We start from the raw sequence: 27,787 nt of genomic DNA, 5'->3' as shown, positions 1-27,787 counted from the left end.
CTTGTGAAATGTTCAGAATGTTGATTTCCACTAAAAGCTGTTAAGTTTGGAACAGAAAAAGTAATGTCTGTTACTTAAAACTAAAACATACAAGCCTTTTGCAAGGTATGTGTTAAAAGTAACTTACCTGGTTTTTATTGTTAAAGTTTACCTCAATCATCAAAATAATTTAAAAAAAGCTAGAAATGGAGTTGTTTAAAAGTTTAACCAATACTACTTGCTCAATCATCATTTTTTAATACTTCCAAAGTAGAACTAAAAGGGCATAGCTGAACCTTGTCAATGTCTCTGACAGGCAACAAACACCGAAAGTCTTTTTTTTTTGGGTGCAAATAATTGGTTATTGGAAATTCAACTGTGACATAATTTTGTATTCAGTAAGATCAGTCGATGTTTATGAGCAAACCATAAATAATTAGCTGAGGAGAACTGGGTTTATGTAGAGAAAAGCCAAACCTAAACCATCAAACCTCTTCACGACAGAAAACAGTTTTCAAGAGGGCTGAAGAGAAAGTGACATTGGAGGGTCTGCTTGTTGCCACACCAATGGAAAAACAAGCACTTTTCCACTTGGGTGGAAGATAAGAAAAGGAGCCTGAATGCTTCCTCTTGTGCTTATTTAGCATAGGAACTTTACGATGTCCCTTACCGGTGCTAAGGAGCTATAAGGAATCCCACAATCCTTTGCAAAACATAAGGTTTAAGCACAGCCCACCTCATGGAAATTGATGAAAATGTTCAGAGAAAAGTTGGAGTGCACTTTGTAGTTCTTTTTCAGAAGCCTGTAGGCCCAGATATGACTCACATCATGTGTGTTTCCGTCGCGCAATGATGGATGAGTTAAATGCTGTCCGAAATTCGGCACAGCAGTCCGAAGCTCCTTTCCTCATAGAGTTCTTACTGTTCACCTCATGAAAAGTCAAGAAACAGGAACTAGGGGTTATGTTTAGATATATTCGGATGGAGCCTAGGATTCCAATATGGCGACGGCCAGGAAAGCTGTTGTTTTGTTCGTAGTACCTCTTAAACGTCCTTTAAAGCTGTACTTTCCCCATGCAAGCACCACTTTTAATTTGTTTGGTATAATATAAATGTATATGTTGTGGTGACAAACATTTTTAAGCATTTACCACAGACAATATCTGTTGAGAACAAATTTATTGAAAAAAATGTTTTTTTTTCAGGATTATACTAAATCTAAACAATTAAGAACAATTACACATGGGTCTAAACAAGCCTAAATAATAATGGTAAAATATTAATCACTGTAATGTGTAATAATGGTTAATATCTGCTATAATACCTTCAAAAATGGCTATTATAATAATAATAATTATTATTATTTATTATTATTATACAAAAATATAGCAGGATGGATAACTTTTACACATCAACTTTCCAAACAGTGGCTCGTCAATGGATCGTGAGTATGAAGAGGTCAACACTGCCAGCAAGTGGTCCTATCCAAAAAATGCACAGATCGGGAGAACCAAACGAAAAACAACTTTACTTAAATAGTACACTCACTCGTACAGTGTAGTTTGGATTAGAGCATTGACTTCGTTTAATATTTGTCCCAATAACAGGCGAATGGGCTTTTTGCAGCATGTGGTTGCTGTTAAACTTGCAGCTGAATACTAGACAAACGACCCGGCCAGGCTTCAACTAAAACCATAGCAACTAATTAAGATGTCCGGTGCAAATAAAACATCACGGTTTCAATGTATAAAAACTGTATTATTACCACTTTTCCTTGAGTTGTTTCTATGCGCTGACGAGAACAAGGCTGCTGCCACCTTTTTGGAACCAGTACACAAGCCACTACCCCTGCGGTAACCATAGCAACGGACCGAGGAACGCCGGGTAACGCCTTAGCAAACTTGTGATTGGTCAGCGGGGGCAGTCGTTCTGCCCCTTTCCTCGCTTTGATTCGCCCGGTCGACTGTCTCGTCGGACGGCGCTTCGTGATTGGCTACCGTCCTCGCCCTCGACCCGCCCCCGGTGAGTAATCTCTTTCAGCACTCAGTCCGAAAACAACGAGGAGGCTTTATCAAGAGAAAAAAGTGTGTTCAGCCAGCGCGGGGTTGTTTTCAGAAGACACACAGAGCCGCCCGGCTTTCGGCTTATTCTTTGTCGCTTTTAGCCCGCTGCTGCTCGTCCAAAGCTGGCGCTGAAGCTGCGAGGGATGTAGGGGCCGTCTAAGCCGCCTGGTGTTGTTGGGTTAACGATGGAGGGACCTGCCACAAGGCAAGTGATGACCGTTAGCCGTTAGAAGTTATGGCTTAAGTAAGAGAACAAAACTTTTTTTTTCTTTTTCCTGCTTGTCTAAATCGTGTGATGCGAACAATGACCGGAACAAATCCACCGTCGTTACTTTTCGCAGAGAGTTTGAGTTGTGTTTGTCAGACGGTGCCTCGGACGACGACGACGACGACATGCCCCTGACGCTGCCGACAGACAGCAGCCACAGCGGGAGCATCCGCAAGGTGAGGCGGCCTCTAACCCGCACACTTCACGTGGACGCTGTCAACCTCTTCCCTGTCTTTTACTTAGCCTTCTGTGTCCAGCCCGCCCCAAAACTAGAAAAATTGATCCGAGAGGTTCGTTTCTCACAGTAGTTCAAAAAACGGGAACCTCGTGTAGATTCAGTTTTATTAGTTAGTAAGTTTGTGATTATGGCCTACAGCTCATGAGAACACACGGTTCTCTATCTCAGATTATTAGGATGTTCCAAACCAGCGAAAAATGATCTTTATTGCAGAAATGTTATGTTAGGACTCCACAGCTGTTAAGCGGGCAGTCACTGACCGCCTCCACATGGAGGGGAAGACACAAAAAAGTCAGTGGATGTGTGTCCTAACCATGCTGATGGGAAAGTTGAGTGGAAGGAAAAATGTGATAAGCAACTGGAGCCTTGGGAGGATTGCGAAGCAGCGCCCAGTGAAGGGGAGATCCGGAAGACCACACCGTGACAACCCGCTGCTTGCCAAGCGTCGGTTTAAAGGCAGGGGACGAATTTTTATCGGATTATACAAGTTGATAAAGATTGTTATTGTTGTTATGACCCAAAGCACATGCTTTTAAGCCGGGCATACACTGTACGGTTGCCCTCGCAAGGCGATCGTGAGCGCATCCTGCTGTAGAAGCAGAGCTACGAGCGTCTACGAGCACATAGGAGTGGCGAGAGAAGCATGGCGGCGGTACGTGTGACTTGGAGTCCAACTACAGAGGAGCAACTCGTAGAATCGCCAAGGCAGCGCGTTTCGTTCTAGTGAGCCTCATATTTATTTATTTATTTATCCGTCTTTTTTCTTCTTCTACTGTTTACGTTTGGCTTCCGGCTAGACGAGTCCGAGGAGCGCCGTCTCTCTACGGGGCTGAGTCCCACGTGGTTTTTAGACGTACAGTGTTAGCAGTCAGGTCGCATCAGAGCGTAAGAACAGATACGGTGAGCTGTGAACTTTTAAACCCCGCGGTTTGAGCTGTATTGTAATATCGTAGAGCGTATGCCCGGCTTTTGACGGTAGCTGGCAGCCTGAGCACCCAGTGGGAACTCTGGATGAAAAAGGAAAGGCTCCAGCTGGTTGTCTAACCCACACAGACCCGTTGAAACCTGGGGAAAACCAGGAGTTCGGGCGAAAGAACCCCTCGACATTCTGAAGGATTTTACTTTTACATCAAATCCATCTGGCTTCAAAGGTAGATCCGTCCGTCGTCAAGTTAAAGCCAGCTCTGAGCACAAACTGTTTTCAGCTTGGATCAGCTGTTCCCTAAATTTTCCTAAATCATGTGTGGGCACGTTTGAAACGTCGCGTGGCTGTTCCTGTTTGTGAACACGGTGCCGTTTTCCTCCACCGCTAAGTGAAAGCGAGCGCTTTGGAAGGGCATGCAGCGACGCTTTCATCAGGGTCATCCCCTATCAGGCGTTTCTCGCTCTGTTGCCGGGGACCCTAATCCACACCGGCCCTGTGGGGATCCCTTGACGTGCGCGTTAAACCAAAACTGTGCGTGGGAGAGAGGGAACGAAACGAAGGAAAGAGGCCATCGAAATAAGAGACACGTCGTTTACCAGTTTCCTGTTAGCAGGAGGGGAAAGGTGATTAGGAAAAAAAGCTCTGTGGAGAAACACAGGGAGTATTCAGCATGTTTACACTCCAGACCCTCCTAACGAATCAAACTGGGGATTTCTTTTTTTTTTTTTATATAGAGGAGATAACAAATAATAATCCGTGTGGAAAGTTTTTACAAACTGCCAATAGGAAAAGGATTGAAGAGGAACATTTAACCGTCTTGCTGATGCGTCCGGGTCCTGATTGGCCCGATGCTTCCCTGCATGTTTTTAGAGAGGGAATATTTGCTCTTTTTTTTCCTTTTTTTTAAATAGTGCCTGAAAAACTGATTGACAGATTCTGAATCCTGACTCTGATGTCAAGGTAGTAAAGCCAAATTCTCAGATTGGCTGCTGGGGGTAAGGATCAGAAGATGATTTTATTTTTTGCCTCCTCTGGTTTAATGTCTCCCCTGCAGGGCTGCGATCCCTTCGCTCAGACTCAGCGCAGTAAACTGCAGCATCGACGGGCTCGCATCAACCAGCAGATCAACAAGGAGATGCGCATGAGAGCAGGAGCCGAGAATCTTTTTAGGTAAGCGACATCAGCGTCTAACACCTCGATACAGAAAAAAAGCAGATTGATAAAATACAAATCATATTTGATTGATATATCGATAATGATCAACAATTTCAGACATATATTTTAAGTGCAGCACTGGTCATTTTATGTTGTTGCTTAGTGGCCTATCTTTACATACAGAACACACAAACACTGAATACAAACTCAACCCTTTATTCAACCAACTTTTTACCAAAACTACAAGTTTTTAAAAAAGTAAAAAGAACGCATGCTCTCTGAACCCTTTGAAGGGGGCGGAGCTTGGTGACGGAGCGTTCCTATGTCTGCGTTTGTGATTGGTTGGGAGGATGTAATGACTGTAATATTAACCTACATGGCTAATATGCAAAAGGAAGAAAAAAACCTTTATTCTATTGAACTTTTTATTGAGCGTTTTTTTCATCATCCATATACGTCTATCGGTTGATATATATCGTTTTTTAATTATGGTCCAGCCCTGCTGCACGGTGGCTATACATTGATCCTCCAGGTGGAAGACAAAAACATCTTTGTTTGAATTGCAGAGCACCTGTGTGTTCTTGTGGCGCTCTTTTTCGTGTGTTTCAAACCCAGGTCACTTCCATTTTCCATCAGACGGTAACAAAAACGTACATTTTGGACGAATAAAATGTCCTCTGCCTTTTTAAAACCTGTAAAATATGTGGAAACATTGTTGAATAAGATCAATGTTATTTTGTCAGTGCCACAATCTCACATTAGGTAAAAAAAGTACTTTTTTAACTCTATAATGTATTTCGTGCGAGACCAGCATGGGCATTTAACACATTAATATGTAAAACTAGCAAATACGGTAGGAAAATCTCATCCCGTTAGCTTTTTTTTTATTTAACTCAAAGTTTTTGTAGGTTTTCAATCTGTCTCATTTCTGATTTGTCATGCAGCACTCAAGAGTGGGAGTACGTCTGTAAAAAAAAAAAAAAAACCCAGTTCATGTAGAGGAAGTAAAGTCACATTTCCACTAAAATGGTGTAACTGTAAAGACTTTGCAGAGTTCAATGGCCTTTATGCAAAGCTCTGTATCAGAAAATAGAGAAACAGGCCCACAGCATCATAGATCAGTCGGCGTGGTTAACAATTGAATTTTTCACCACAAAACACAAACAAACAAGCAAACAAAAAAAAAACTGAATCGTGAACACTAAGTAAAATTGGTTAACAAAATAACATCAAATATGCATTACAAGAAGGCTGTAATTACATCTGTTGTAGAGAAGTCATTATGGGTGCCAAACATTAAAAGCATAAAAATATTTATTATTATTTTCCCCCCAACTGAAAGAATCCCAGCAATAAATTCGGCGACTGCTGTAAAAAAATCTGATGATCCTAAATCAAGGCATTGATGAAGTGACCCGTCACAGTCGCCTGTTTTTGGCATGCATTAAACACGGGGGCAAAGCGGCGCATTAATTAACAAATTAATAAAGAAAAAGCCACCCGTGTTGGCTTGGGTCCAACCCAAAAACACGATACAGAACATCGTGTGGTGATTTTGCTCAAGTGCACTCTGAGGAAAGCGTCATCAGGTCAAGCTCTGGGGAGTATTTCTGCGTCATGTGACTGACGAGAAGATGAGGATCGTTTATAAAAACAAGCAGAATTAGTTGTTTCCGATCAAACCGGAGATCACACACTCGGGCTGGGAGTCTTTTATAAATGTTCCTAACTCTGTTTATAACCAAGAGAAAACTGTAATTGCAGCTGCAGGTTGAAAAGTGCTACGAAGCGCTTGAAACGGCAATTGCATTGCTTTCATAATAACTTAAAATCTGCTTTCATAGCTTGCTTTTTGATCAAATACAGTTTGACTTTTAATGCCGATGCCTCAGAAAGCTCTCTGAATCTTTGCATATTGCTTTTAGCTTTCAACTGGTAAATGGCCTGTGCTTGTATAGCGCTTTATCAAGTCCGACAACCCCAAAGCGCTTTGCACTACAGCCGGTCACACCCTGGCGGTGATGAGCTACATTGTAGCCACAGCTGCCCTGGGGCCGACAGACGGAAGAGAGGCTGACATACATCGGCGCCACCGGGCCAATTATCCCTGGATCAGCTCTAACTGGTGATCAGCGAGTCAAATGCCAAAACAATCTAATATCTTTTTCTGTTTATTCAAGGCAGAAAACCAAGAACTTCCCCTGTTTGAGGTCTATCAACATTGAACGGGGATAATCCTGCGATTTCTTTTGTTTTTGTTGGACTCTGAGCTACCGCCTCTATGAGAAAGCTTGCAGCACACGCATTTTTTTTGTGTTAAAGCCCTTGAAAAAACTAAATCGGAACCATCAGCTCAGACCTTGAACGCCTAAATTGCTCATATTTTAATTGACTCTTTTGGAAATCAAAGTAATTTGTGGAAAGACATTTAGACCAGCATCATCAGTGAGTCGGGACACAAAGCAAGTGTATACTTGTATACAACTTTCTTGAGTTCACATCTGGTTTGTAGCAAAGCACACTCCTAGCTCTATTTTGTTCAGTATTAATTTATTTATCACCTAATGTGTGTTCATCCTGAAACTAAACATATTTGTGGACCTTTTGCTTTAACTTTTCAGTTTCTTTTTGAGAATAGCTACAGGATAGAATGAATGGCCTTTGTGCAACAGATTCTTGATATAGAAATGTTGCGTGCTGAGGCTGCTCCCTTTCTCATAAAGTTTCAGCCTACCCGTAGTGATAAAGAGGAGGAGAAGCAGCTTAATTAAAGCAAGGCGCAACTCTGCCTCCCTATTCATGTTGTGTCTGTATCTATTAGGATCAACAAAGAAAGTGTCCCTAATTTAAAACTCATTCGACTTTCTCAGAACGTGTTTGGCTGCAATAAGCTGCTCTTCCCCAGTGTCTCTGGATTGAATGGAAATTAGATGGCAGGGCTGCTTCTCAGATGATGAAACTCTGCATTATTGTGTTTTGTAAAGCCACAAAAAAGGTGATTTTAAAAAAATAAAATAAAAAAATCTTGTTTGAATTTTAAATGTACCTCTCTTCACAATAACATTTCTATACTAACATAAAACATTGTACGTGACTTGAAACAATCTCTCACTGCAGCACTGAAAATCTGCCAATACTTGAAAATCTCCAAGCCTATTTCTGTACAAATGAACGTCAACCAGAACAATTAGAGGATATGTCCTTCATGAGACAGAATACATTTTGATTTACTTTTGCAAACTTTCAAAACATAAAAGCACAACATATCAAGGGACAGAGAATTACTAAAAACAATACAGCTGTGTCCAACTTAAAAGGCAGAGTGGCAGATTTCTTTCCGGAAATGTAAGTAAGAAACGCCCAATTCACTTTTTCAATAATTACGCCCGCCTGCGCAAAACCATCCTACCTGCTCTTCCTCATGGGGATTGCGTGAAAGAAATACGTAGGAGGAAACCCTGCAGTTTGCTTCTTGCAATGTTCAGCCATTTTTAAAGTCTACCTTGAGAGCAATGGAGCTAGATGAATGGCTAACACTGAAGCTAAACGGATTCATAAATACTAGAAGTGTGCATGCACAGCCAGCAATGGAAACTAGCAAAGAGCGTGCACGCACACTGGCGTTACGTGAGCGCGTCACAATGACGACCTTTTAATATTTGTGATTTGATTCACTGTTAGGTGTATTTAACATTGTTAAATCATTCATTTATTTGTAGCTGTAAAGGAGCATTAAGTAGCCTTTCTGTGGTGAAAGGATCTTATGTACATTGGTGGTGAAGGTGACGTCACACTGCTTGGGAGAGAGTGATGCCGTCTGTCATAAAACTGGATTTTACTGTCATTTTAACAGAAGCAGAGGGATATTTTAAACTGCTTATCCTATCAAGACTTTAACCATAAGCGCAGTTACGAAGTAAGTATTACTAAATGTGGTAATCATCCGTGTGTAGAGTGAATAGGTTTCCATTTAGCCTTCCTGTTATCCGCTCAACTCCCCCTCTCTGTAGACCCGCCTCAATAGAAAACAGAGAATAGCTTCTCATACTTTTTTTTTTTTTTGCTTTATTAAAATTTAGAAAATTTAAAAAGCGAATTCTTAGTTTTCTCTCCACCTACTCGATAAAAAAAGAGAATATTTTAAACTCGTATTTCGTTCAAACCGTTCGTCGATCTCTGTCATTTACACGATTAATCACGTTTTAGAGCTAGCAGTTGATTTGAACTGAGGCTGTTGTGCTAAAAGCTGATGACTCAGTTCGGTGCAGATAATTAAAAGAAAAAAAAAGAAAAAAAACACTCCCGCGCCTTCTTTTGGGACGCTTGGTCACAGAGACAAAGAGGACCCCCACGCAGCCCGCCGGCCTTTAATCAGCCGGCTTTGTGTCCGCCTCCCGTCCTGTTCCCATGCAGAGATTCCCAGTGAGCACCACCAAACCCCCCCCCCGCTCCCCCCCACTCATTTGTCCATCAACCTCCCCCTTCTTAGTTTGTGCGTGCGTTGGGTTTAGTCTACATAAACACTGGGAACAAGCAGCTTTTAGTTTCACTTTGCTTCCAGGAGCGCTGGGCCTGTGGGAGGTGTTCGGATGCACCATGTTCTTGATGTTCAGTGCACAGAAAAGGGGCTTAGTCATAGGTTTCCTGTAAAAACTTCAGACTCTGGTGTCTTTTGAGTGAGTAAGTTAGGTTTTTTTTTTTTTTTTTTTGCCTAATGTGCGTGCAAGTGGGTGTGAATAAAGGGGATATTTGGCAGCTCATTTAAAGCTGACTAATCAGATTGCCTTTTGGCGTTAGCCTAGCTATACGTAGGTGTACGCCTGTGTGCATGCTGAGACTTGGGAAGGGAGTGACCAATAAAGAGACTGGTAAAGGTTAGGAGCTCTGACTGGTTGAATTAACCCTCCTGGGCTATTTCTTAGTTTTTTTTTATTCTGTTTAACTGCATAACTGTTTAAGTGTTTATGCAAATTGCATTAAATTTGGTCAGATGTTGGGAGGATATTACATTTTATTGTAACTTGCTTTTCTTCAAGGCGGTCATATCCATTACAAACTAAATTAAGCAATTTGTGTACCTTCTGCATTTGTTATTCCATTTACTGACATTCGAAATGCATTCAGGTTTTCAGTAGTACTTTTACTATTTGATTTCTGTTTTCATTGTCTTTTCCATTTCCTGGCCATGTATTGTAAATCTGCAAATTTACATGTATAGGATGGGGGAAGAAGTCTACCTTTTAACAGTATTTTAACAACACAAATGATAAAAACAGATCAGAACCAATGCTGTTGCACAATGTTATCATTTATGGAATGGGAACAATATATCACAAATTTAACTCTGCATGGAATATGCGTATCTCTGAGAACTGCTTGGTCTGCAATAAATCATAGGAAGTGTTATGCTCTCAGACACTTGTTTAATGCAGCATGAAGAAGTGGTGGTCAAGTCATTGCAAAACCGTACCTGAGCTGTTTCAAGTACAAAAATCCCAACTTTTTAAATTAAACATTGTTGTTGAGATGGAAACAACTCATTTTATTTTTGCTATAAACCCAAATCAAGAAGAAAATTACACTGTTATAATATTTTCAAAGTACGGGGGTTTTCAAACTTTCAGTCATGTGGTTATTGTTTAAATTAGCAACTATATGTGCTTAAATTTAGTCCTGTCTTTGTCATTGGACTGATGCATTCACTTTCACATAAAACCAAAAAGAAGTATCTTTTGCTTTACTCTTAGTGTGTCCTTAAACACAGAAAAAGAAAAAAATATGTTTTTCTTCCCACGGACGGATTACGTGGAGAAGGTAATGGAGTGAGACGGTGCTGACAAGAAAAGGCCACGAGATCAAAGGGTTATGAAATTGCACCGCTTCAGCTCCTTACACGCTTATTAATTTATCTGCAAACTGCATTTTTTAACAGATGCTCTCCTAATATAGTGATGAGCGTTTCCCCTGTTGTGTTCTTGGTTAAATATCAGCACTGGAGTTAACTTTTCCATCTTATTCCACTTTATCTGATTATTCATCCATTAAGTCTGGGAGGTTGCAAACCATATCTGTTCCAAAGCAAATGATTCCTCGGACTTCCTGGAACAACCGTGTGAGCTGGCTTTGCTCTGTGCCAAGTCTGTGTTTAGAGAACGGTGGATAGGCTGAAAGGACGGCGGAGCACAGAGTAGAAAGTGAAGACGAAGCTAGATCTGCAGCAATTAAGGTCTGAATTGTGTATTTAAACATTTAGGGTTGAATGGGTATTGTCATTTCATTTTTACACAATTATATTAAGTTGCCTTTTTGATAAACTTTTATTTATCACAAAACCAGAATTTCTGGTAGCCTCAAACTGTTAATCATAACAGTGGGTTAGAGCAAAGTGGTAATAATGTCATCCAGAGTCTGAAAAAGGGAGATAAGTGTTATTAAATATTGCATTTTCTTATATAATAGAACCTTCACTCATTTGTATGAATTGTTTTGGTCCCCGAAATAGGTTCACCCAAGTAAATATTTTCAATAGAAATAAGTACATTTCCAAAATGTAGTATTATTAATATAGTTTTTTTAACATAACACAGCTTTGCATACACCAAGATAAAAAGACTAAGTAATCATTACACTTTTTTTTTGTTGCGAACTACAACTTTATTGGAAAACAATTAAGATTTAGTTTGATCTAACATTTGAGTCTATTGAAGTTCACATACTCCAAAAGACACGCCTCTGTCATTTATGGGAAAGGAGGTTCTGCAACATATCGGCGGGGGTTGGGGTGGGGCTTAATACTAATATAAGCTACACTTCTTCACATTTTTATTTGCAAGACATTTTAAAACCCATGTATCCTTTTCCTTCCACTTCACAACTGTGTAATACTTTGCATTGGCTCATATAAAAATGATATCCCTTTCGAAAAACACGTTGCGCACTATTATTAGGCAAGTGAACATTTCTTGAACGTACTCGCAAATAAATGCATATTTTCCAACCCCAAGCTGCAGAAACATGCAAATGCTTAATGTATTTAAGCAGGTGATGTGTGTTTTTAAAATGTAACTCACCCCGATGTAAAAGCATAACCCACCCCCCAGATAAATTTAGAAAAATACCAACAAAGTGGGCAGTGCCAGGAGACCCCTGAAGGTCTGACTCACGACGGAGCGTGTCTGAGATGGTGTCATACCTGAACGCAGGGCTATGAGGACGAAAGCAGGTACCGTTTGAAAGTTTTAGGAAAGTTCTGCTGCAATAACCACCACTCAACGATAAGAGGGCAGCACTAAGCGAGTTCACATGAAAGTTAAAGTAGCAACCTTAAGCCCACTTTATACAGTTTATCTGCCAAAAAAAAAGTTTCGGGTGAGTTACACTTTACTAAGTTACTAAGTAAACATGCAGGATGTGGCCTAAGGAGTTCAGCACCCTACAACGAGGCGTGCAATAATCATTAGACAGCTACTATTATGTTGATCATTGTGCCTGTTTTTTAATTTAATTTTATTGTATTTCGTAGGGCAACAACCAACAGCAAGGTAAAGGAGACTGTGGCCCTGGAGCTCAGCTTCGTCAACTCCAACCTGCAGCTGCTGAAAGAAGAGCTGGAAGAGCTGAACAGCAACATGGAGATCTACCAGACAGACAGGTAGTCACCCAGACACAAGCCACGGCCTCTTCGGAGTTTCTCACATGCAATCTAGGCCACACTCATTAAACTAATTATATCGGGTGAAAACAAGCGACTGTTATATTCCTGTGGTCACGCTCGGCTAAGGGTGTTTTTTTCCTTTGTCTAAAGTTAGATTTCTGATGGTTTTTTGGGGTTTTTTTGTTTTGTTTTTTTTGCTTTGTAACTTTCTTCTTTAGAAAGACTTGTTTTAAGTCTAGTTCAGACTGTACCTACAGCTGGGTGTTTAGCAACTGTGGGAGGCTCCCACAGTTATAGAGATGCAAATTTTGTCTGTCGGGTTGTTTTCCCCCTCCACAGTCCAAGGTCAGGGGCAGGACAAATCCCCTCATTTGTGTCATTAATGACCCCATCACATGCAACGCATGCTTTGTTTGCCGTCATAGTTGGTGGTAGGGGCTTACCTGGGGGGGTTGAGCGGGCAGCGAGGCTTAATAATTGGCTTTAACTGTGCTGGTTAGCAGGATCAGTCAGAGGGTAGAGTCCCACCCGCTGGGTTTTAAGATGAGCAGATGGCGGCGCGGACTTTTCTTGTGTTTGAAACCTGCTTAGTGAACATTAGCGCTTACGCAGACCCGCAACGTGTATTTTTGTCCGTCTACAGTGATGCCATCAGCGTTCCCATGATCCCCCTTGGTCTTAAAGAAACTAAAGAAGTGGACTTTACTGTTCCTATCCAGGTGAGGAAAGCATTCTTATCGTTCTTCAACTTGTTTTGTCCATGAAAAAAAATGTTGCCTCATGAACCTTATATTATTGTAAGAGGCCCTCAGTTGGACCAAATATGGACCGGCTGGTCCAAACAGCTGATTGGATGAAGCTTTTTTTCCCAAGTCCTGAGCGAAAGTCACACAATTGGATTATCCAAACTCCATAGTTCAGTGTCATGGCTGTCAAATAAGCCACCGATTGGTCCTAAGCTGTCATCTGAAGTCCTCTGAGCCAATCAGCAGACCTCAAAGGTCAAGCAAAAAGCCTGTTGAGACGAACCAGCGATCAGATTCTCTTCAGATCTTCCATATCTCAAAGAACTTCATTCTCTTTGCTAGTTCACCAATTCCTAGCCAAGTAAAACCGGATCCAGAGCAGTGAGGAGTCTCTATTCATCAAGTTCCAAAACCTGCTTATTGAGTTAAGATCAGGAGTAAAGTTGAGCCCTTTATGGTAAATGGTACATAAATGACTTGTACTTGTACCGCGTTTTAACTAGTCCGACAACCCCAAAGCGCTTTATACTACAGTCAGTCATTCACCATTCACACACACACATTCACACCTATCAACATCAGTTCAAAGAAGTAGGGAGGTTTAGTGTCCAGTCTGTCAAATGTCTGAGAATAAACACACCTTAATACCAAAGACCGTTTAATATTCTCCTATAAGTATAATGTATTGATGAAGCTGCTTATATACTTTTAAAGAGGCTTTTAGTCTTTTTCAGTCTCTACTGTAACAAACTGGTAGCACATTGCAGCAGGTATAGCATTAATGATTTATTTACAATATAAATTAAGAAATTTATATTTTACCAAAAACAAGTAGTGAATACAACACTTTTATTACTTTTATTTAGCTTAAAGAATTAGTGAAAAGTAGGCTAGTTTTTTTTAGCAGTATCTGAAGCTGGCAGATTAGCGCCCTTCTGGTCTATAAAAGGGCAGCAAAATCAGTTTCTTTGTAAATAAATTTAAATATAATTTAAGAATAAAATAGTTTCAAGTAATTGTTAAAAAGTTAAAACCTCAAATAACAAGATTCATTATGCATGGCCTGACGGACTTCAAGCGTTTCTTTCTGTTAATTTTAAAGATTAAATCTTACAGCTAAAGGAAGAAAAAAAGCATTTTTAACCCAGGAGGTAAAACTTCATTCATTCCCCCAAGGGGGAAATCGGATTGTCACAGCAGCAAGGCACATTTACGAAGCTAATTTGAATAAAAACGCTATATCTGAAATACGTTACACAAATATCAACACTGTATAACATATAAAAAAGAGATATAAATGATATGAAACATATATGTATTCTACATTTATAGGTTGTAATTGTAGAGTGGCTGAAAGGCACTTCTGAGTACACAGCTCTCTCCTGAAAGGGAGAGCTATCAGTCAGAGCTGAAATTTGTGCGGCACAGAATCCTCTTTAGTTTGTCCAAAGGAAATAAGACAGTCTGTCCTCACATAAAGCAATATTTTTTTGTTTTTGTATCCCCTTCCTCTTGTAGGATTTCATCTGTGAGCACTACGGAGAGGACAGCAGTCTATACGACAAGGAGATCAAAGAGCTGATCGAGCTCAGACAGGTTGATAAAAGCACCCTCACAGTTTCATATACCACAGACCTTCCCCAAGTTTAGTATTGGTTTCATGAAGATGATCGAAAAACAAAAACAGTTATGAAGCCTAGTCACCAGCAGTTATTTTGAATATCTCTTCTTTTTTGTTTTTTTCTTTCGTCAGGCGATGCGTACACCCAGTCGTAACCAGGCTGGACTAGAGCTACTGATGGAGTACTACAATCAGCTGTACTATTTGGACCAGCGCTTCTTCTCTGCAAACAGGAACCTGGGCGTTCACTTTCACTGGTACTATGTCCACCCATCCACTGATTATCCATGTAGGGTCACGAGGGGACGCTACCAACTGGGCAGCCCACTGGTACAATATGTACACACCAAATAAAAAAAAAAACCCTGAGGAATAATCCTCTCCAGCGTTGCTTTTTTATATATAGCTCATCTGGTGTTTTTAAAAAGTGTTCACACTCTTCACAGCCGCAAACTTCATTGTAGTTTATTGGGCTTTCTCAGAGACAAACGCAATGTAGTGCATACATGTAAAGTGAAAGACTGAAGATACAGGATTTTCATTATTTTAACCATATTGAAGATAAATAGTATGCCATGTACTTTTGTTCAGCAATGACTCAGTTGTTTGTTAAAGCTGGGGGGGGGGGGGCAGCGCATACACTCTGAGAAGGTCGCATGTACCCGGTTCCATCCCCGCAGACTGCCACTGTGGGTCCCTGAGCAAGACGCTTAGTCCCAGATTACTCCCCTGGTGTCACAGTGTAGGCAGCCCACTGCTCCCTGAGGGATGGGTTAGACGCAGAGACAAAAGGTCCCCTCTGTGGGACTATAAGGGAAATATTTTTCTTTCTTTCTTTCTTTCTTTCCTGCATTAAAGCTGCAGATATTTTGGGCTATGTCTCTGACAGAGCTTTGCACTATTATCGAGTAACATTGTTTGTATATTCCATCTTAACATGATTTCTAGCAACTTACCTCTGAGAGAATATCAGCGTGGTGAACTGCTTAGGATTTGTGGTAGTTTCCCATCTCAGACTCAGACTCAGCCATACTTTAATGATCCCAGGGGGAAATTACTTTTGTTACATGCTCCAGAATACACACATTGTTTTATATATGGGAATCCCAGTGAAGTGATGGTGACTTGTGCAAGAACAGTGCAGAGAATGCATAAATGACAGTTACAAAGGGGAGGTGTTAGGATAACTGAGGGAGGCGTTGTAAGGATTGATAGCCACAGGCAGGAATGATTTCCTGTGGCGCTCAGTGTTGCATCTGGGTAAGAGGAGCCTTCTGCTAAAAGAGCTCATCTGCTGGGTCAGTGTGTCATGAAGAGGGTGTGAGACATTGTCTAAGATGGACTGTAGCCTGGACAGCATCCTCGTCTCTAATTTGTGCCCCCCCATTTACCGCCGTCTCCCTCTGCAATGCAGTCGCATTTTCTTTCAGATGCATCACATATTAATATTTTGCACTGACCCTTTCTTAATTCCCGACTATCAACTTTATTTGTAGAACGTTCCGCGGCCGTCACGGTCCGCCAATGGATTAGTAAACACAGGGTGGGCGTGGCCAAGCAAGAATAGGCAGAAACATGCATTTTGGACATCCACTAACATTTGTGTCTAGTGTCGTTTTGTCAACGAAAATCCACACACGTCTAGTCATGTTTTAGTCATCAAGGAGACATGTGTATCCCGTTATCGTCACGAAAAACAGGGGCGTGAACGAAATCATTGACGAAAACAACACTGCAACTCAGTCCGGTTTGATGGAGAGAATCTGTGAACATCAATTAAGTCTTTCCGCTGATTTTCTGTCAAATTTTGACTGGGCCATTTTGTAATACTTTAAAATTCTTTAATGTGAAACATTCTCTTTTAACTCTGCTCTTAGCACTGATACCCGGACTCTTTGTTAGTGCTTACTCCGAACCGGGCCACTAGAAAGAACCCACTTCGTCAGGAGTTGGGGTCACCAATCAAAACCTTGTTTAAAACTCCAGGGTCAGATTTGTTTTCGGTCTTCCCAATTGGTGACAAAAACAGTAAAAACACAGTTTTTTTTTTTGTTTTTTTTTTTTGGGACATTTTTTGCGGCTCGAGTGGCTCGCCTTTTATTACAGTAGGCTGACAGGAAGGGGGTGGAAGAGGGGGAAATACATGCGGCAAAGGACCGCAGGTCTGAGTCGAACCCGGGTTGACCGCGTCGAGGACTGACAAAAGCTCACATAGCGTTGTTTTGAAACCACCTGTCACAGTTTAACCAGATCAGTGCGCCGCATGGAGCTGTGCTCAGAACCATTTTCCTCTGAATCCATGTTTCTGACCCCGTTCTCAAGCACTCCCTGTCTTTTAATATTGTCGGGTCATTTAATCAATCTGACCCCCAAAAGCTGTGTTTGTGTCCCGTTTTTCAGCACTCTGGGTGTTTTTACAATCAAAGCTTGTTTAAAATGGCGTCGATACATTCATTTGGTGATATTAAGGCATCTGTTTATACGGATACTGAGAAAAATACAATTATTTGTTTAATTAAATTGTCTCTTTGCACTACACTCCTCCACAAAAAAAACAGAGAATAAAACGGGGAGGATGAAACAATAACCCCTTAGATGGCAAGACAGGTGTATTTACACTCAGAGTAACTTACACACCAGTTTACTAATCAGGTAACTAATTGCTTGGACTGGATCCTGTTTAGGGATATCAGACTAAAAAAACTGCCTTCTTTTCAGATAAAAAAATTTAAAATTTAGAAAACCATAATTTTCCATTCACTTTAAAATGTTTACTCCCTTGTGTTGGTCTCTCCCATGAAATCCTGATAAAATACATTGAAATTTGGGGAAAACTTTAAGGGCCTGGGATATTTCTGCAACGTACTTAAACATTTGGAGCCACATCTGGAGGCCAAAAACTGTTTATGTACGTGCAGAAATGGAGATTTGTTTCAAAAAACGTTTTATGAAAACATTAATATATAATGAAAACGTCTTCGGTCAGCACTTTTAGATACAGGTAAAAGTTTTTATTTTTTATTTTAACAGCAAACAGGCTTAAATCCGTGGCAGCCGGACAGGGCGAGCCACCAAAATTAACATCTTATCTGTTAAGACTCGGATAAGTGAGAGTCTGCACAGGCATGTTCTTATTTTAATCTGACTGCTGAAAAGCGATGACCACACTCAGGATTAGTAAAACACGTCCAGCCAGAAGCCTACATGCGCTCATCGTCGGGAATAATGTCATTCATTTAAGACTATTAATCATCTATTTCAATTCACGTAAATTTCTTATGACCCTGAAATGGTAAAAATCCCTCCCCTCTCTCCCTCATCCCTCAGGTACGACTCTCTGACAGGGGTCCCGTCGTCTCAGCGCTCGCTGGCTTTTGAGAAGGGAAGCGTGCTGTTCAACATCGGAGCGCTGTACACGCAGATGGGAGCGCGGCAGGACCGCTCGGCGACGGCCAGCGTCGACAAGGCCATAGACGCCTTTCAGCGAGCTGCAGGTGCCGGCAGAACAGAAACCCCTCAGACATTTTACTCATTTACTGAGATTCATGAAATAAAGTCTGAAAGTACAACTCTGACGCTGCTCTGACTGATCCTGAACCAAAGCAGCATTCTTATTTTTCTCATCAACTCCAGGTTCAATTTATTTTTAATGCCAAAACCTTTTTTATGTGCCATTATATGCTGTCAATAATTAAAAATATCATATATTTTTCTTCCTTGCAGTTATTGACTAATTTTTAATAACGAGCTGTTTCAGTGCAAACAGTAGACATTTAAGTTGTTAAAGAATCCCTGGATTAAAATATGCTAGAATTAGTAAATAGACATTGCATCATTTAGAAATATATTATTCTACATTTTCCTAAATTCAGCATTTTTTGAACCAAACAGATACCATTTTATTAATAAATCTTTTTAAAATATTCTTTACATAGGCGGACATATCCAACACGGGGTAATGTGTTATATTATGAGGTAACTGACACGATCTCACAGTCATGGTGATTTTAGGGAGGCTTCGATCTGCATTTTCTTAAGAGTTGTGTGGTTAAAGCGCACGTTTTCAGTCGGAATAATGTTTATTTTACCATAGGAGAACCAAATCGTGACTGAGATCAACATCTGATTCTGGTGCCCTTTGGGCCAAAGTTTAATCTGCTGTTCCCACAGTCTGAGATTCTGCCTGCCTCATCCGTTCAGGTGCATTTCATTACCTTAAAGAGAACTTCTCCAACGCTCCCAGCCTGGACATGAGCGCCCCGTCTCTCGGCATGCTGGTCCGCCTGATGGTCGCTCAGGTGCAGGAGTGCGTCTTTGAACGCATCACGATCACCACGCAGGACGCACAGTTTGCCTCCCAACTGCAGCTGGCGCAAGAAGCTGCGCAGGTGAGTTACCTTTGGTTTATTTTGTGTCCTGGATCAAAACTAGAGACGCACCGAACGGGTTTTTAAAAGTTTTCTCTGAGGTCAGAGTTGCCGATTCCTATATAAGGGTTGTAAAACACACAAACACATCTACATAAACTTTTAATCCCATAATCAAATATAACAATAAAAGATGAGAGCCTTGATTGAGTTATTGGTGTTGAATATAACAGAAAATGCACATGTTCACAACCTTTACCTAATTTTTGCTGAACTCAAAGCGCTTTAGCGAACATGCTAATGGTAAGATGCATTTACAGATTGGAAAAAGTTGGATTTTTCCATCTTTGACATGCTAATCACCAGAGAACTAATAAAAAAACTAAATTTACTGATTTACTGTTTATTTCTATTCCCTTTTAATAGTTGACCATCAGGTTTAGAAAATGTCTCAGACAATCGCTCCTAAAGGAAGAAACAGGAAGAATCTTTAAATGTAATGACAGAGTTTGGTCTAAAATAATTTAAAAAAAAGGCCGTCACTGTTCAACGTTTGCAGAAGCTACATGACCTTTGATTGTGAAGCTGATTAAAAGCTTCTTTGAGGTTTTGTCTTGTATTAAAATGCTGATCTCATGAGATTTACTCTCACTCTAGTTCAGGATCTTTTTACTAGCAAAAAACACAGCTATTAATGTTACCATTAAACATAAATATGCTCTGGCTTTTTAATAAATGGTAAGCAGATCTGGTGTTTAAACAGAGTCGCTGGAGCAGGGTTATTTTTTTACTTATGTTTAACATATTGAGCATTCTTAGACACGGGCATCATTCTGGTTTATTTTTTAATAACGTTAGTGTCTACATTTTTATTGATAGGAGGAAATACACTTATTTGTGCGTCTTTATTTCAGTTGATCTTCACCGATTTAGGTTTATCAGACTCACTTTACTTGACCAGTTTTACCTTTAATCCAGGCTGCACCTCACTCCTGAGACAAAGGATGGCATTTTGTCTTTTTTCTTTTCACTTAATATCTTTTGGCTATTTTGTAAATGGACTTTAAAACCTCTTATCTTCTATTTGTAATTATTTTAATGGGGTTTTGAGATTTTTATGCATGCTTTAACTACATAAAGATCTACTTGTGAAAAAGGTGGAGATTCTTATTTTTTTGTTGTACAATAACTTACAGTATTTTCGCCCTTTGTGAGCGTTCTCATGTTGTGACACATGTTCTGCAGGTGTCAGACGTTTACTTGCTGGTGCACCAGACGATGACGCAGCCTCTGATGAAGGACTATGTGCCGTTTTCATGGGCCTCCATGGTCCAGGTCAAGTCTGAGCACTTCCGCGCTCTCTCACACTATTACGCAGCCGCTGCCCTCTGTGAGCACACGTGTAAGGGAAATCTTTCATCTGAGTTTGTTATTTTGTTTAGTGATTCAGGCCTCAGCCTTTTTTTTTTACTTTACTGGGGGTTTTTTTTCAAGCAAAAAGATAAACCAAGCTTTTATAAAGCTGAAAAAGACAGTCCTGCTCACACAGTTTTTTTTTAGCTCTGCCCAATTTGTCATGGTACCGAGATCAGGGCTTTGTGATGGCCTCTCCAACATACTGACTTTTTTTTGTCTTTAAGCTACTAATTTGGTGGTATGCTGAGGGCTTTTGTCCACTTGGAAGACCCATTTGCTTCAACTTTCTCTAGCATCAGTATTTGCACAAATTGTTATCCTCTTATGATATCAGTAAAGTGCACCAGACGTACAGAAAATACCCACAACGCAATGCTGCCACCCCCGTAGTTCACAGTTAGGATGGGGTTCTTCCGCTTCCAAGCTTTTTTTTTTTAAACAAACAATTTAAGTTTAGTTTCCTCTGACCACTGCACGTCTTCAAAAATTATGACTATTATCCCTGAGCCCAATCACAAACTGTTTTCGGACATCAGGCGTTTAGCAAATACATTTAATTTTGGTAAACAGCTCTGACTCAAAGCAGGAAGCTTTTAGACCAATTTACTGTCCGCCAACGTGAACGACGTATTGGTTACAGATACAACCCACGAAGCATCTTTATTTTTCAAAATATATAATTTTGTTTTTTTAATGTTCCAGAGATTAAAGGTACTGGCTTGTCAGTATGGGACTCGGACAGCAGCAGCCTTTTGTTGTCTTTAAATGACTCCAGCCTACGGGACGGTTTTACACGCCATGTGCATGCAAACAGGCAGAAATGAAAAAGAAAACAGCAGCAGAGTAATTATCAATAACAATAAGTTACTGCTGGTGTAGTCCTGTGTATGTTGTTGTCCTATTTAAAGGAAGAAGTAGTTTGTCTATGTAGAACTATAGGAGTAATTTTGTGCCGTCCTTTCTGGAGAATTTAGCAGAAAACAAAAATCAGAGTGTATTTTATACTGTAAATATAATATATAGTTATTTTAAAAAGGTTTAACCTAAACCTACATGAAGCTTTGAGAAGAAAACACACACATAAGTGTTTATTTGTCTGTTAATCTGAATAAAACGACAAATGTTAGTAGTTAATCGGGCGATTTTTTTTTTGGGAAAAGTGTAATGAGACCAGTGGCTGGATAGAGAACAGACAACCCAGGCAAAAAAAAACTTGCAGGTCTCCAGAGAAAGACATTATTAAAAACATAAAATGGCTCATCTTTCATTTAATTTACATTAATACCTTCTTAGTTTTTATATCATAATAGTCGATTGGAAAAACTAGATATGTTTCATTTTCTTTCTTTGAAATTACTTAGATTAGATTCTGACGCCTTTCTTCTGAACCTCTTAACTGGATGCGATATTTCCTCCCGCAGCATCTTCTGACGGGGAGGAGCGTGAAAAGGAGGCAGAGAAGGCCTTCCTCAAGTTTTACGTCAACGCTCCTTCGGGGGAAACTCTCAGCCAGATCCTGCAGGATCCCGAAAAACGGCGAAAGCTCGGTGAGTCGGCGTGCCTCAGGAAGCTGCCCTCAGCGGCAATTACCTCACCGTCTACCCGGACCTAGGGCAGACTTTTCATCCCCTCGCTTGTGCCCAACTTTAAGGTAAAGCCCACCTCCGGCGCGCAGTGATGAGGCACGAGGAGGCCCTGCGGGTCCACGGTCTGTGTAAGATCCTGAGGAAGATGGACATCCTGCAGGACGTGCTCTGTCAGACGCACAAACGCTCCTTGGAGAGCTACTTGGAGCTGGACCGAGAAGACGACTTTGACGAAACCGCAGAAGCCCCAGAAATACAAGGTGGGAACGCCGTAAGCGCACTGTTGCTTTTAATCCATTCATGAAGAACTGTTAGAGACTGTGGCCTCTTGTGTTGGCAGCTCACACCCAGCAGAAACCAGACATCTGTCCGCCAAGCTTCTCCACAGTCCAGGTTACTGACATCTTTCAAAGACTGGTGAGCAAACGGAAATATAGCAAACCTTTTTTAGGCTCTGGATAAAAAAAAAAGGATGGCTTTTTGAGTCTCATTCAGGTGTGTAACTTGTCTCTACGTTGGATTTGAGAAATTATAAGAGTCCTAGAGCTTTTGCTACATAACATCCACATATGGAGTTTTCATCCCATAGACACACCTTGCAGACCACGGATACGTAAGAGTCTGCTCAATCCTTCATGTTTATTCAGGGTTTTCCTCATTGAGTGACAATGTGGAAAAATGAATGACATTATTCCCGATGATGAGTGCATGTAGGCTTCTGGCTGGACATGTTTTACTACTAAGATATCAGTCAGGTTCAACATGTTCTACAACACATACAGTACCATGGCACAGGGGAAACGGTCATCAACAACTTGAGAAAAGTGGAACATGAAGATCATTACAAAAACTCAACATTTCTTCTATAGCAAGGAAAGAAAAACAGAACCTGGTCAGGTAGGCTGCAAGGAGGCCAACAGCAACGTTGAAGGAGTTTTAGGTAATTCTTCAAAGTTGTTGTTGGTTGTGAGAACAATCTGCTCCATGTGTCTGAACCAAGAAGTTGGGTATAAAGTCCATTTCTTCCAAAAACAAAAAAACATATCTAGGCCTGACTAGAATCTCCTAAAACCTTGTTAGAGAATGTGTCGTGATCCGAAGGAACCAAACTAGACGTTTGGAAACAATACTATCACGTAATACCCACAGTGAAACGTTGGGATTGTAGCATTAAGCTCTGGGTTTTCATTTCTTTACACTGAACTGGGTTTTTTTTTGCTACGGTGGACTAAATTATGAATTATGAGTACAAAACATGTGTCAATATCCGTCTGAAAACAACCTCCGGTAAACTGAACACGGAGATTAAAGAATGGAAGAACCAGAGGAAATTTTAGGTGTAGCAATGGCCTAGTTGGATTTTTTAACTGAATCTGACCAAAAGATTGGAGTCGTCAGAAGAGGGCTGTTGACAATGGATGAACTCACACTTCAACAAAGTATTAATTTAAGGATACATGCTAACAGAACCAGGTTTTCAGCATTTTTAACATATTAGTTTGTTTTTTCAGTTACATGTCCCATTAAAAGTGGGATAGGAGTGAATGCTGCTTGTCGGGACTTTGATGCAATCAACTGGTTCCCTTATATAGGTCAGATTATACAGATTATACCAATCTGTACAATCTGACCCAATCTGTATAATATGGTTGAATTTGACTTTGTTAAGTGCCTTGATATGACATGCTTCACGAATTGGCGCTATATAAATAGAATTAAATTGAAAATGTTTTGAATTGAACATACATCCATACATATGTTCATAATCCATACATACAAAAAAACCTGATTTTTCTTATCAGGACACATTAGAGAGACACTTTCTACAAATAAAATCAGAAACCTGACAATCAGACAGATCTGCTTCTTGTGCTGCAGGGTCCCTTGTCGGTGTTTTGTGCGAGGGCCCGCTGGGGCCCCACACGCGTGATCCACCTGCAGAGAAGAGAAGGCGGGATGGGTCTCACGCTGCGAGGGGACTCCCCTGTCCTGGTGGCTGGAGTGGTGCCTGGCGGCTGTGCAGAGGTGAGACTTCCTGCAGGCGTAGAGGAGGGTTCTGGGCTTAGAGGACAAATTCAAATAAAAACACGATGAATCTTCTGGAAATGATCGCCGTACGTGAAATGTGTTTGTGGGCAGACCTGATATTTAGATAATGTAGTAACCGATCAGTCTAGGAGCTAAGAGGAGCCAGGTTGACCGAGATCTTACCTGAGATGAACAGATAGATGTTTTCCTTACCACAGAAAACTCCTGCCGAAATGAAACAACAGAGACTGCCTTCAACTCGTATGAATTCAAACGTCTAGCCCAGGGGTCAGCAACCTGTGGCTCTGGAGCCGCGAGTGGCTCTTAACAACATTGGCTACAAATTATATTGTTATTATTGTATTTGAAAGTAATAATGATAATAAATGCAGGTTTTAGCAATTTTTTCTTGGAATAATTGCTTTTAATTTTGGCAACAGAATGATACTGAAAGTGGCAGTAATATTTAATTTTAAATCATGTTTAATTATGTTGGAATCTATGATTTTTTTCATTATCCACAATTATCAACATCCCGTCCATCCTCTTTTTTAAATCTCAAAATAGACATAAAAGGCCGTTTCTTTAACGATGACAACATATTTCCTTCAGTGTATCCTTATCAAAACTTATAAGTTGTCTTTTTTCAAAAGGCCAGGCAACATTTGCAGCTCTGAACAAGTTTAATTCAAGTGGACTGTAGGCAAAATGGCTCTTTAGACTGTAAAAGTTGTAGGCCCCTGGTCTAGCTTAAGTAAATAAGAAGTGAGGGGGGTGACAATGCTGTGAGAAGTATGCACCTAAGCTTTGATCTGCTGATATCGAATCTAGACAATTATAATTTATTTTTAAAACCTTCACATTTAAATATATTTTTTTTCTAGCCTTCCTGTTGTGCGCACTTTGCAGGTTTTGTTTTGGAGTAGAGTCAACCTGTGTGAGAGAGCAGTCGCTGTAAAGCTGGGTTTTACATCTTACATTAGCGATTAGCAGAATTAACATTACTAAAACAGTAGTCTGTGCTCTAGAAAATCAGAATTTCAACTATCACTGCATTATCCGGGCTCTTGGGGAGGATTTTCTCCTTAATTTCCTTCCACAGCTGATAAAGGTTGTCACAATGGAAGACTATTATGACAACGAAAAAGACTCAGAGTAGGGAGGAAAATGTTGCTTTCACAGTAGATAGTGGCACCGGAAGTGTGCCACCATGTTGATACAGGTAAACATCGTTAGCTAGGAACAGCTAACGCAGCTTTTATTTGATGGGGGGTTTTCCCCCCAGTTACTATGGCCCTCTCAGCTGCTGCATCTCACTACAGAGACGTGTTAGGTTATGTGTCCTTAGAAGGTATAAAGCAAAGACGGCTGTTATAGCTGTAGATGAATATGAAGAGGTGGACATGTGCAGAATGCCTGCTGAGCTGGATTCGCCGCCAGCAGCGACCTACACAGGCATTATGTATAATCTAATTCTGAAAAATGGCTGAATTACCTCCTCAGTGTGAGTCAGGTTCTCCAGAGTCCTGCTAATGATCTGATTATTTGTGTTGGAGCAGAGACAGGACTGGAGCTGAAAGTCCCTGTACTATCACCATTATTCAACAATAAAACCACAAAAAGTCATGTTTTTCTAATATTATCCCGCTCTAATCCCTACCATAAAAGCTTAATTTTCAGATCCACATTACTTAACAGACGTTGAAAGCTCTGAAGAACAAACCAGAGGAACTTTGACGTCTCACTCTCCCTCAGCCTGAATTATCCACAGACACGTCCTAACAGCTCATAGAAAATGCAGTTGCCTTTTTTTTTTATTACAGCTACCGTATTTTCCGGACTATAAGTCGCTCCAAAGTCGCACCAGCCATTAAATGCATAATAAAGAAGGAAAAAACATATACAAGTCGCACTGGAGTATAAGTCGCATTTTTGGGGGAAATTTATTTGATAATATACAACATCAAGAACAGACAAGTCATCTTGAAAGGCAATTTTAAATAAAAATAGAACGGAGGCAACAACAGGCTGAATAATTGTACGGTTGGCTTACGCTACATGACACAACTGAGAACGTGCCTGGTATGTTAACATAACATATTAAAAGCTATTCAGATAACTATAGCATAAATAACATGCGAAGAAGTTAACCAAAGCGCCCGTGTCAATCCAAATAACTAAAATCCAGTGAAATCTTCATCCTCGGTGTCACTTTCAAATAACTCTGTTAACTCCGGACGTAGAAGATGCGGCACTTCCGCTTCTACATCGCTTACATCTGATTCAACACAGGCCTAGAGCGCCCTCTTGCTGTTTGGTGTGAAAATAACAGGTGTAATGATATACCAGTAAAAATGTGTAATAATTTCACAAATAAATCGCTCCAGAGTATAAGTCGCACCCCCGGCCAAACTATGAAAAAAACTGCGACTTATAGTCCGGAAAATACGGTACTTGCTCAGACTCACCTGTAAATGTCTCACTGATACTAATGCTGTTGTCTTGGCCAGGTCACTCCTGGAAAAGAGGTTTGAATCTCAATGAGGTTTTTTTTCCCCACCTGGTTGAATTAAGGATACTACTACTAACCAGGTTTGAGTCCGTCCATAAATCGACTTCTACACGAAGGAGTGTTGTTTCCATGACCTGATAGTGTCCAGGTTTGGTCAGAAAAGGATAGATTTGTTCAGTTTTCTTACTGGTTGTTCGTCGGTCAACAACAATCAAGCTCACAATTCGGTCGCCAGCCAATTTCTTTGCGCAAAAGAAGAAATGTTTGTTACAGAAAATGTTACCATAAATGTTCTTATTTACAGATGATGTGGACTTTATGTCCTTTTTTTTGGTCCAGGAGGCAGGACTAAGGGAGGGAGACTACATCGTAGCGGTGGATGGACAGGACTGTAAGTGGGCCAAACACGGGGAGGTAGTCCACATGCTGAAGAGCTGCAGCGACCGAGAAGTAGCGATCAGCGTGGTGACGTTACACTCACACGACGCCCAGGTAAACGCACTGTTTTCCTGTTTTCCTGTTTTCCTGCGTTTGGACCGACATCAACTGCAGGTCTGAGAGATGTGCGATGATTTTATTTATTTTTTGTTATCGCAGGTGGAGAGAAAAGCCGCCATGCTGTCCCACTGCGGCGACAAAGAAAACGCTCGCCAACGCCTGCTGGGCGGGGCCAAGGGTCAGAGCTCCGCCTCCCTGTTGAACTGGAACAGGAAGAAAAAGAGGGAAGGCAGCGGTGTCGCCAAGAAACTGGGAAGCACTTTTAGTTTGTCGTTTGGAAACATCCGTGACACAGAGGCCATGTACTGAGACGAGTCTGTCGGCAGGGCGGGGCGGGGCGGGGCGGGGCATCACTCAGGGAGCCACAGCGGCAGCAGAGAAGGTACGGCGTGCAGCAGCGTTCCCCGCTGAGCTAAGAAGCTCAGGCTGTGGCGGTGGAGGTGTCTGGAAAGGCAAATCTCTCTGGAGACCTGGAGGACTTTTGGTCAAAATGGGAGTTTGTTTGGCAAATGCTTCCTCTGGTAAAACAAATACCTGGTAAAAAAAAAAAAAAAAACAACTGATGTAAGCAGATACAAAGTGTACTTCAAAGACAACGTGGCTTTGCTTGTACAAAAAATATATATTTTAAGAGCTGGTTTGTATACACAGATACGATAGCGATGTTCTGTACAGTAAATTTACTGTATCTAGAAACTAAGACATTAAATGATGAGAAATAATTATGAGAC

The 27,787-nt window shown here is 40.8% G+C and overlaps 1 protein-coding gene across 2 annotated transcripts; it reads left to right on the top strand.

The window, feature by feature from the left end:
• The first annotated feature begins 1,988 nt into the window (after positions 1-1,988).
• rhpn1 (rhophilin, Rho GTPase binding protein 1) lies at positions 1,989-27,393 on the top strand. Of its 2 annotated transcripts, none has more exons than XM_036134256.1 (16): positions 1,989-2,286; positions 2,384-2,486; positions 4,528-4,643; positions 12,151-12,279; positions 12,926-13,001; positions 14,547-14,624; positions 14,782-14,906; positions 17,977-18,143; positions 18,850-19,037; positions 20,262-20,418; positions 21,854-21,979; positions 22,084-22,278; positions 22,359-22,435; positions 23,897-24,043; positions 26,898-27,050; positions 27,156-27,393. In XM_036134256.1, the coding sequence occupies exons 2-16, from the start codon at positions 2,436-2,438 to the stop codon at positions 27,363-27,365; spliced, it is 1,995 nt and encodes a 664-aa protein (XP_035990149.1). In that variant the 5' UTR covers positions 1,989-2,286; positions 2,384-2,435; the 3' UTR covers positions 27,366-27,393. The 2 variants fall into 2 exon arrangements, with proteins under 2 accessions (XP_035990149.1, XP_035990148.1); XM_036134255.1 differs by having other exon boundaries at positions 1,990-2,247.
• Positions 27,394-27,787: the final 394 nt, after the last annotated feature.

The sequence above is a fragment of the Fundulus heteroclitus genome, unplaced genomic scaffold (assembly GCF_011125445.2).
Source record: "Fundulus heteroclitus isolate FHET01 unplaced genomic scaffold, MU-UCD_Fhet_4.1 scaffold_78, whole genome shotgun sequence".
Taxonomy (NCBI): Eukaryota; Metazoa; Chordata; class Actinopteri; order Cyprinodontiformes; family Fundulidae; genus Fundulus; species Fundulus heteroclitus.
Note: the sequence above shows the minus strand (reverse complement) of the source record. Positions and strands in the feature narration are given on the sequence as shown.

Bases quoted from the DNA above. Each gene is read 5' to 3' on its own strand.
- rhpn1 (XM_036134255.1), top strand. From the start codon at position 2,228: ATGGAGGGACCTGCCACAAG. The intron at 12,280-12,925 runs GTAGTCACCCAG...GTCCGTCTACAG, and splicing joins GAGATCTACCAGACAGACAG to TGATGCCATCAGCGTTCCCA. The intron at 24,044-26,897 runs GTGAGACTTCCT...TTTTTGGTCCAG, and splicing joins TGCCTGGCGGCTGTGCAGAG to GAGGCAGGACTAAGGGAGGG.